Source organism: Passer domesticus, unplaced genomic scaffold (assembly GCF_036417665.1).
Source record: "Passer domesticus isolate bPasDom1 unplaced genomic scaffold, bPasDom1.hap1 HAP1_SCAFFOLD_149, whole genome shotgun sequence".
Taxonomy (NCBI): Eukaryota; Metazoa; Chordata; class Aves; order Passeriformes; family Passeridae; genus Passer; species Passer domesticus.
Window position 1 is genome coordinate 57328 of NW_026989939.1, and position 10874 is coordinate 68201.

Below are 10874 nucleotides of genomic sequence, written 5' to 3' on the forward strand. Positions count from 1 at the left end.
ATCTGCACCCAGCGGGTGACTTTCTGCAGGTCCAAGTAGGAGCCCGTGCAGAGGGTGTCCAGCAGGTACCACTCCTGATCCGTGGGCAGCTGGCCACCAGCGGCGTGCAGGAAGCACGTGTGCCCCAGCAGCTGCTCCCCGGAGCACAGGCACTCCAGCGCCACACGGATGCGCCTGGCTGGCGGCCGCTTGGTGCTCTCCGGGCTGAAGCAGTGGCCGGGGGGTGGCCGCAGGATGACCAGCGTGCGGTAGCTGCTGCTGCTCTCCTGGACGCTGCAGGCTGCGGGGCTGGTGTCCGTCCCGGCAGCTGGGTGCAGCTCCGGCATGAAGCTCCTCCAGGAGAGCACTCAGCAGACACCCAGGAGCTCGTCCACCAGCTCCTGCAGCACCTTCGTGCTGGGCAGGCCCTGCTGCAGAATCACAGAATCACAGAACAGCTGGGCTTGGTAGTGACCTTTAGGGACTGTCCAATTTGATCCCACAGAAATGAGGAGGAACATTCCCAATGAGATCAGTTTGCTCACAGCCCCCTCCCGCCTTGTCCTGGATCTGCCCATTGGTGAATGGGCTGGGCACAGCCAAAATGCTGCCACCCCTGTCTGCACCCTTGTCCTTCTCATGCTCACTCACCTTCTCCTTGCTGCTGAACTTCACCCTGACAATATTCATCTTGCTGATGGATTCCTCCTGCGTGCTGTGTCTGGCAGAGCCACACTTCCATCTCGTGACCAGCCAGAAGGCCAGAGGGAGCAGAGGCAGCCACAGCAGCTGCCATAGACAAAGGAAAAAGCTTTCCATGATGGAATTGTTGCCATCAATCTCCTGCAGGAGCCGAGTCATTTCCTGCTGCAGATACTCCTTGCGCTCTTGCATCCTTTCAGCTTCATTCTTTTCAATTGCTGGATTCCCTTTCTGCCCAGCTATGGTCAGCCAAGGCAGCCACAGCAGCTGTCGTACAGAAAGGAGCAGGCTTTCCATGATGGAATTGTTGTCATCCACCTCCCGCAGGAGCCGAGTCATCTCCCGATGCAGAAATTCCTCGCGCTCCCGGATCCGCCTGACCGCATCTTTATCAATTTTCATGTCTGCTTTCAACCCACTGGGGGTGAATAACAGGGCCAGGATGAAGGCCAGTGTTGGAGACATGGCCTGGTGGGAGAAAGGGGGCTCAGCATGTCTGGCTGGGAGGGACCAGGGAGCTGGTGACACCTGCAATGTCCCCAGAGCCTCTCTGGGCACCTGCCACATTGAGAGCCCCAAGCCCCACTTCCCTCAGCCCTGGGGGCAGTGCCCTGCCCTGAGGGTCCCAGCTCTCACTCTGGCTTTAAATCCCCAGGGCACCTTTCCCAGCCCCCGTCCAGACCAGCATTTTCCCTGCATGTGCACTCACTGGCTGCCAGAATCCAACTGCCCAGAGCTGCTCCTGACACAGAGGTCAGTGTGACCTCTCCTCTGTGATGTCACAGCCAGCAGAACCATGTCACTCAGCTGCCAATCTGGCTGTGCCCCTGCTCACAGCTCCCACTGTGACCCCTGCCCTGGCATGTCCCAGCCCCCAGAGCCACACCTGCCCGGCCATGAGCCCCAGCCTTGGTCCCCACTGCCGGCCTCAGTGGCTCCTGGCCATCCTCACCCTGAGTGCAAAGCCAGCCCCAGGAGCCCCCCAGGGTGCTCTGGATCCAGGCTGAGACACCCTCAAGCCATCACTGAAAGGGACATGGATGGGGACTGCAGCTGGATCTTCCAGTGCTCACCACCCCTGACTGTGCTCCAGGTGAACCCAAACCTCAGCAGCTGCAGCATCTTCAGAAGTTTATAAGACTTTGTGTTCTACATGTGTGAATTTCATGCAAAGATATATACCAATGTGCAATTGCTCAAACACACGCAAGTCATCTGATAAAATAAAAATAATTTTTTTTAAGAAGGCATAGCTTCTTTTATAGTTATTTTTTGCAAGCTTTTAAGAATGCTTTCAGTTTTCAACATTCTGTTATATTCTAACAGCACAACTGTGTCTCCTTTTTATAAGGGTAGTTGGAAGACCCCAGTAAATTTGTCTTAAGAATATCAAGTCTTTAAAACCATTGGAAAGCAGAGAGGTAAAACCCTCTAACAGCCTTACTAAAAGGATGTGCAACTAAATACAGTTTTGTCTCTCTGTGTAGTCTGGATGTAACAAATCTGTGAATTGAAATTTGCAAATACTCAATCTTTACTAAATCTTGCAGCCTATCACAATTTAATTTTTTTCTTGCCAATGTATTCTATTTACAGGTTGTTCTCTGAGAAATTACCTCTGAGGGAGCCCTGTTCTCCCATGAAGCCTCTTGGAAACCTTACTCCCCACCAGCAAATAAATGGTGCCATGGTCAAAACACCCTGTGACTTGGGGAAACCTGCTCTGCTAGCACCTAGCATTACCATAATTCGTGACCAAAAAAATTAAGCACAAGAGATTTTTCCATCAGTTCAAATCTGGCTGCAGAAACAATATTGATTTTTGAGGCAGAAAAAAGAAAATAGAAGCCTCAATATTGGTCCCTGGGGTTAATGCTGCAAAAACTTAAAAAAATAAATGCTAAGAGAATCGAAAGTGCTTGCTCAGTAAGCAAACCAGTGCTACCTCCTAAGCACTGAGCTGCTACCAAATGCTAATAACACCAAGCATGTAACACTCTAAAACCAGCAGCAATACACTTTTCACTGGTCACCATGGACACAGCTGCCACAACTTTGAAAGGATGTACTGCTTCAAATTTCTTCACACCCAACATCCATCCATCTAAACATCCAGAGCTGAGGGAGCAAGTAAAGGACTTAAAAGTTGAGAAGAACCCAGATGGCATCAATGAACTTTTCAGACAATGGGGGTTGACAGGATAGGTTTCATCATTTGTTAGAGGAATTTTTCGGGTTGCAATCATTGTTTTTACTCATGTTTCCCTGTTTAGTTAAGTGTCTGCAGAGATCCACTGGGGAAATCTTCATAGTAAGAAAAAACAGGGGAATTGTGGAATCCTCTGACTCCTCCCCCTCAAGGAAGATCAGATCACAGAGTTTTCCCCACCTAGGCTGATAGAGAAGACTTAACCCCTGACGCTCTGCAGCACTTCTGCCAATCCACATCAGATTGCCTCCCCCACTGGCCAGCTGACACCGCCCACCCCAATTATTCATCCCTCATCCCCCTACAGGTTGCTGCCTTTGGCCCTGCCCTGTGCCCGCCCCTGTGCCCTCAGGTCACCGGTCACTGACCCCACACTGAAGTCCTGCAGACCACATGGTTTGGTCTTTTGTCTCTGGTCCCTCTGGCGTGCTGGATACAGTAAAACCCTTGCTGGAATATGCCATGCAAAGACCCTTCCTGCCTTCCTGTGCTGAGCTGTCTGTGGCGTGTGCATGTGCATGGACTGGAAATGGCTGTTCTCGTGGCCTTCCGCTGAGCGGCTTATGAAGGAGACGCCTCCAAGAAGATTGCAGCATTTCTACCACCCTGCAGCGCTGCAACACTAAATAAATACACAAAAATCAACTTAGGTTAAAAAAATGAAATTTTTATAAATTGCTACACTGGCGATGTCAACATACAAATATCAATTTAAGGTTGCAAAACAAATTTTTTCCTACTATCATGCAATGTAAATATTTACAAATATCAAATACAGTTAAAAAAACCTAATGTACTGAAACACTCTACAAACACTAATTAGAAACAAATATCAATCAAAGCTTAACAACTAAATTGATTACAAATTACTACAACTGAACAGCCCATACACAAACACAGGAATATCAATATTCCTCTCTAAATAACCCTAGGCCTAGAACTAAATGAACACAATTTCAGAACTGTACAAATCCATACGCGTTTCAATAGAATTAAATACACCACAACAATGTGCAGTGTAAATATATATTAAGTGTTACATATGACATATAGTAAGACATATGTAAACATATTCTTAAGAATCCTATCTATAAATACAAATATCAGTGTACCAATAGAAAAATCCATCTAACTGTAACAGTGGAACTATAGAGCTGTACAACTGTACACATATGTGAATATAACAAAGCAGGGACGTAAAGTGAACATAGGTACACATATATATAACTGCATACATATCTATGTTTTTATATATGTTTACACACACACAAACACATATATATACATACATAACATACATCCATAAATGCAACTAGATACACGTTCATAATATCTATACAAATATCATTCAATGTATGTAAATATCCCTACACTTGTAACTATCCAAGTCTAACTCTACCCATCCATAAACAGAACCAGATCAGCAGGGATTGCAGCCCCCCATGTTCCCAGGCTCTCCCTCGGTCTCCTCCTCCCGTGCAGAGCAGCTCTCCTGGACAGGGACAGCAGATGGGACATCTGGGAAGCAAAGGGAACACTGAGTCAGTATGGGGACGTTTCCCTTGGCAGCAGCTGCACTTCCATCAGGGAAGAGGAAATGTCAGAGCCTCCCCAGGAGGGTCAGAAGGAAAAGCAGCCAAGCGGGCCAGGCTGTGGTGAGCTGTTCACTTCTTTCAGGCATCCCAGTTGCTCTGGGGGAACTCCCTCATGTCACGTTATTGAACCACCTCTGCACTTACCTAGACTGTGGCCCCCAAATCAAGCAGTATTTCTGTCTCCAGCTGCTTGCACCAATGACAGGGAACGTCCTCTGACAGCGCTGGGGCACAAAGTTACCTTCCACCGCTCATCTGACAGGGCCTTGTTCTTCCTCTGCTCCCTGTCTTTCTCCTTATCTTCCACTTGGAATTTTTGCAGCATTTCTTTTTCTTTCCCCTTGATCAGTGCTAAAATGAATATTTCTCTTCCAAGCTTGAGTTTGTTCAGTGATCCTGTGGAGTGTTTTCTCAGAACCCCTTGTAGTGGAATTAAATGTTCATTTCAGCAATTCTGGAGATGTTCTGTGTGATTTATGCAAGTCTCCAGTTCATTAGGGCACCACTTAGGAAGGTACAAAGATAAGAAGGATGTTTCTATATGTCAGTTCACTAGTGGAATATTCATGGATAGAGAGAGTGATTAGCTGCATTTAACGTGTACTCCTAACCTGAAAGTGCAACAGGTAACTTGGGGAGAAATTAAAGCCAGATCTCTCCTTCCACCAGCCTGTATTCAAAGTAAAGTAAATAGAGCAGAGTGAGAATGTTAGTGTTGAGTTCCTAATGTGCCTTATTAAGGTGTTCTTAAAGTAATGCAGATAAAATCTGGGTTGGCATTCCTAATTTCCAGACTCTCCTTGTCAGTTTCATTGACTCTGAAAACAGCAGAGATGTGCCCATCCTACCTTATCAATTGATTTGGGGAGGTTTTAGGTTCAGATTCTCTGAGGCTTTAGCTTTTTAGATCTCTAGACAATGCTTCCAGGAATCTAAATGGCTTTCAGAAATTAAACTTTGCTCCTTTTTATCTCAGTCTGGTGCACTTGTGTGCACCAGAAACCTTCAGTGAATGGATTCCACTCTAATACAACTCCAAGCTGAATCTCTCAGCTCTGTTTACACTGGTGGTTTACTCTCCTGCACAGTGCAATTTTAAAACCTTCATTCCTTTTTATCTGTCTTTCTTTTTCTGTTTTAGCTTGCAAATGCATGCAGATGTATCAGAAATTAAACATTTAATTTCTGATACATCACTTCCTGTCTAGTAATTTCGTTTTATCCTGTTCTGATGTTATGCTAGCCTTGTATGTTTTATTCTAAGTGCACTCATGTTTTCTTGAATGTGGAAGTTTTAGAATGCAATGTTCTCATACATCTCCTTTCACGAAACCCTTCACTATCATCAGCAGAAGTAACTGTGTGGTTCCTTTCTGCTTTGTAGAAGATTTTGGGAAACTCAAGTCCTGCTCAGCTACAAAAAACATTTATGGTGCTTGGTAATTCTCCTAAGAACTGAAGTTAACATAAAGCAATGGCAGCTGCTTTTTCACTTGACAGAAATTGGAAGAAAGCACACTGCAGATACTGAGGAATGCAGTGCAAGGATGGTGGGCATCCCTCAGTTATCCCAGCAGATTGATATCACTGGCAACATTCCCTCTTTTCCAAAGGGTTTTCATTTGCTTTGGCTGTACTTTGTATGGCTGCAGGTCACATTTCCCTTGATTTCAGGAAGTATCTTGGCAATAACTCTTGGTAATATACCTTGCTAATTCCCCCCTTGGAGGAATTACTCAGTTCTGCAGTCCTCAATATATGCCCTGTTTTAAAACACTTTTATGCTATTTTCCCTGTCTTGGTGTCTTCACACTTGTTCAACAAGGTTCTCTTTCTGAGGATACAAATCACAATATCCCAAGGGATTAAAAATGCTTGCATATTTGTTCCCTAAATACTTACAAAAGAACAATAAGAAAAATCCGTATAAATGCTGGATGTAAAATACAAATAAAAATAAACTTGAGAGTTCTCCCAAAACCCTTATGAAAAAGCCCCAATGTATTCTATAAATCCTGATAATTTGTCTACAGAATACAAAAAGGGACATGTCCTAGAAGAGAAAATTTGTACCACAGTGCTGCACAGAATTCTACACTTTCACGCTTTTTGCACTTCAGGGGCAGTATCATTCTCTGCACTGCAGTGCTCTGAGCATGTTCTGCTCACCATGGCAGCTTTCTGCTCTCCCTGGTACAGATGATCCTCCCAGCCAAGGCTGAGTGCAGCCACCACAGCTCGCAGCACCTTCCCACACAGCAAGAGCTGAGAGATGGCTTCCCCCAGCTGCTGCGTGTTCTAACACTGCCACCTCGCAGCTGCTGAGAGCCTCAATTCCTGGGTTGCGGCGTGTTAGTTTATTGAGTCCAATGTTCTATTAGCTTGTCGTATGTTCAGGTGTTCCCCGAGTTATCACAGTTAGTTTCTCCCCTGCCTTATGCCCTCCTACCCAACTGTCCCTCCAGGAATCCCCTCCCTCCTTCCCAGATTTTTCCCTGTCTGGCAAAACAACCCGGCCCCTTTGCCCTGTCCATCAGCCCAAACCCTACCCTTTGTTCCAGAAAGTTCCCTGTCCCTCACCCTAAGATCCAATCCCTATCCCAACCCTCTGTCCTCCCCTTGTTCTGATTTGTTGCAGTCCTCAAAACCACACCCTGAGACTCATTTATTGGTTACTATATGGTGCCTGCGCCCTGTTTTAAGAGTTTTTAAAAACAGATCATCCTCCCAGCCAAGGCTGAGTGCAGCCACCACAGCTCGCAGCACCTTCGCAGACAGCAAGAGCCGAGCGAGAGCTCAGCTTGTGGTCCCGTTTGGCAGTTCTGTCCTGTGTAACCTGTCCTTGCCTCTCCTAATAAATTTGCTGGACTTTGCACTGCAGAAGAGCCTCCTCTGCCTCCTTCACTCGGTGCTCGTGGCTCTTCCAGGGTCTCTACTGCTGGGCTGGCTTAGAGGTTCTGCCTCAGGCAAAACCCCAGTCTAGCCACTTCCCTGCTCTCGCCATTGCCCCTGGAGCATCACAGAGCTAGCCAGGGCTCTGGAGGACAGTGGCAGTGAGCCATGCCCTGGCATGTCCCAGCCCCCAGAGCCACACCTGCCAGGCCACGAGCCCCAGCCTTGGTCCCCACTGCCTCAGTGGCTCCTGGCCATCCTCACCCTGAGTGCAAAGCCAGCCCCAGGAGCCCCCCAGGGCGCTCTGGATCCAGGCTCAAGCCATCACTGAAAGGGACATGGATGGGGACTGCAGCTGGATCTTCCAGTGCTCACCACCCCTGACTGTGCTCCAGGTGAACCCAAACGTCAGCAGCTGCACCTTGAGCACATTGATCCTTCTTGCCCACCCTGGAACGTGGTATTCCCACATCATACCTGAGCCCTTTGCAGGGAGTGACCAGCTCCCAGCTGATCTGCTGCCTTGGCATTCTTTTGTGTTTCCCAGCAATGAACTTAATGGATCCACTCATGAGAATCCCAGCACAGCATTTGCTTCTCAGGACCTCTTAGGCAAAAAACCTCCACTCATCACTAGTTTTTGCACAGAGAAGGAGGTGCTGACAAGCATAAGGCACAGACAGGGCCCTGACATAAGAATTCCTGAGCCATTGGATTCTACACATTGCTGATGTGTAGAACAACCAGCTGCTTGGTTCATATTTCATAGGCAGTTGTGGATGGGGGTCGCTGCTGACAGGGTAGGAAAATTTGGGGAAATGAAGGTGCAGGAGACAAGCAAAACCAAGAAGCAAGAGGGAAGACACTTAGAAATACAGAGCACAAGAGAAGACCTTGGAGATGGCTCAATAGAAAATGCCAGCAGCAGCGCCCAGAGCCCGGAGCTGCTCACTGCCACCACAGGGGCTCCTCAGTGCCCTGCTGGTTTGTGTCTGATCCCTGCTGGGCTCCCTCTGCCCCTCCAGCAGACACAGCCCTGCCTGCAAAGGGCTCCGTGCTCTGGTGTTCTCAGCTTGCTGCAGGCTACATTCTTAGCAGCACTGAAAGAGGAGGTGAAACAAAGAGCCCTTTTCTGTGCTGCCTGCAGCTCGGAGTGCCCGGAGCCCGGGCCCGTGAAGAGCTGCTCCTGGCGCTGGCTGTGCTCAGCCCGCTGTGCCGAGCAGCCGCGGCCATGGAGACACAGGCGGGAGCTCTGCCCGAGGCCGGCAGCGGCCAGGCCCGGCTCGCAGCTGCGAGGATGCCGGCAGCCTGTGCCTGAGCCGAGGCCATGCGGGGGGTTTGCAGGCAGGGCTTTTGCGAGCCGGCCGGAATGTGCCGCCTCCCGTGTGGGCCCGGCTGCGGCAGAGGCAGCGGGAGTGCGGCGGGGCCGGCAGCGGCGGGCAGAGGCTGCGGAGAGCAGCAGCCCGGCCGGGCCCGCTGCGGACCGGCACGGAGCTCCCGGGCAGCCCTCGGCCGTGTCTGTGCCCGCCGGGCAGGAGCCGCGGCAGGAGCCGGCCATAGCGGCAGCTCGCCGTGCCTTGGCCGCGGCCGCAGCTCTCCCCGCCCGGCCGCAGCAGCAGCCGCTCGCCTCCGAGGCTCCGGCGCTTCCCGAAGAGGACGGGCCCGGCCCCCGGGACGCGCTGGAGCACCGCAGCGAGAGGAGCCGCCGGCGCCGCAAACGGCAGCGCGGATGGTGCGGCCTGAGGAGGAGCAGATGAGGCTCTTGCTGGGCCACGCTGTGGCAGCTCTGCCCTCTCGCCTTCGCCTTGAGCCCTTTGCTGCTTTTCCCTGAGCCCTGATCCCCGTCCTTGGCCAAGGGCTCCCAGAGCCCTTTCCAGGGCTGCAGGGAAAGTTCCCTCAGTCACAGAATCACAGAATCACTGGGTTGGAAGACACCTTCAAGATCATGGAGTCCAGCCCATGCCCTAACACCTCAACTAAACCACGGCACCTAGTGTCACGTCCAGTCTTTTCTGAAACACTTGCAGGGATGGTGACTCCACCAGCTGCCTGGAGGGGTCTGTCCCAGGAAGAACCAAGATAGCACTGGGGCCTTCTACCTCCCCCCGGTAGTGCTTGGAGCTCTGGAAGTTTGTCTTTCTGCTTAGGGAAAGGCCGTGGAAAAGTATTGGGAAAACTAGTCACTAATAGAGTAGCCCACAGAGCTACAAATATATGTGCAAAGAATACAGAAAACATAGAAAAGAAAAATGGCAAAACCCAAACAGCATGAGCATGGTCTTGGGCATGATCACATAGATCCAAATGGTCTTCTCAGCCCTATATCTGAGTATTTCTGAGAACCAAAGGAATCCTGCTTGAGCCTGTGGGGAGATGGGTTTGGGAGGTACAAGTTCATTCATTCTTTTCTCCTTGGGGCAGCTCCTGTTCCTAACATCAGCCGAGCCTGTCTCCAGCCTGATGCCTCTGATGGTTGCAGCCAAACAATTCATGGCAGGCAGAAGACATGACTTTCTCCAGTGCTATCTGTGAGTGGGAGTCAGAATAAAAACTACAGAACCCACAGCTCCATTGGAAAATTCCCTTCCTTTTCATTCTGTACATAAGTTCTGTGTCCACTTCTGAATTGTCAGTTATTTGTTAAGGATGGGAAGTTCTCTTTTACAAATTTTTTAATGTGGTTTGCAATTGGATAAGGGTCTCCTTCCTTCACAAACTCCAGCCCAAACTGCCTTTGGAATATGGCCCACTGGGCAGTTTTTGCCAAGCCATGGTATGTCTGGATAAGAAAGCAAGGGCAATGGTATTTGCAGCCAAAAGCCAACAAAGCCTGGGACAGCCAAAGCATCCTGTGGAGATCCAGGCCTCCAGCTGTTACTAGAAATCAGCAGAGTTCCAGCCAAATGGTTCTGTGTCACTAAGTGAAATCTCTTTGCCTGGATCAGAGCCTTGCTCAACTGAAAAAGCAGAAAGATCAGCAAGGGTGATCCCAAAGGCCCACAACAGCGTTGTTATGTTGTTATTTTGCTCATCTTGTTTAAGTTTGCAACTAAATGTTGAGCTGATGGGGGGGGGGGGGGGGGGGCGTGGGTAAGAAAAGAAAAGAGGCTTGTGACAGGGCCATGACATTCTACAAGAGGAATCACTGGTGTGCCTGGTGTGCATTTCCTGGACCTGTCTCAATTCCATTAAAGAATTGTAGCCCTGATTTAAAACAGACAGGTAGGAAACGACCTTTGAGAGCCAGAGGCTAAAATGGCTTGTGGATTTTTTTTAAGAATGAGGACATAAAAATTACCAACTGCAATAAATAAAGAGTTAAAAAAGAAGTATTTTGGTATATGAATAATTAGAAACACAAAAATGTGCAGATGGGAATGCATGTTTTCATGAAAATAATGAAATTCTAGACAAAAAACACAGGGCTGTTGACATTTCTCTCTCCTCCTGTGGCATTCTTGAGTGCTCTAACCACCTCTCCAAAAGACCTAGAAACA

General features: G+C 49.0%; 1 protein-coding gene across 1 annotated transcript; it reads right to left on the reverse strand.

Annotated features, from left to right (window-relative positions):
• Positions 1-386: 386 nt before the first annotated feature.
• On the reverse strand, positions 387-6952 carry LOC135291926 (uncharacterized). Its single transcript, XM_064406171.1, has 2 exons — positions 3259-6952; positions 387-1149 (listed from the first exon to the last, which is right to left on the reverse strand). Exons 1-2 carry the CDS (start codon positions 3484-3486, stop codon positions 457-459), a joined length of 921 nt encoding a protein of 306 aa, XP_064262241.1. The 5' UTR covers positions 3487-6952; the 3' UTR covers positions 387-456.
• Positions 6953-10874: the final 3922 nt, after the last annotated feature.

Bases quoted from the DNA above. Each gene is read 5' to 3' on its own strand.
- LOC135291926 (XM_064406171.1), bottom strand. From the start codon at position 3,486: ATGCTGCAATCTTCTTGGAGGCGTCTCCTTCATAAGCCGCTCAGCGGA. The intron at 1,150-3,258 runs GTCAGTGACCGG...TTCTCCCACCAG, and splicing joins CTGCAGGACTTCAGTGTGGG to GCCATGTCTCCAACACTGGC.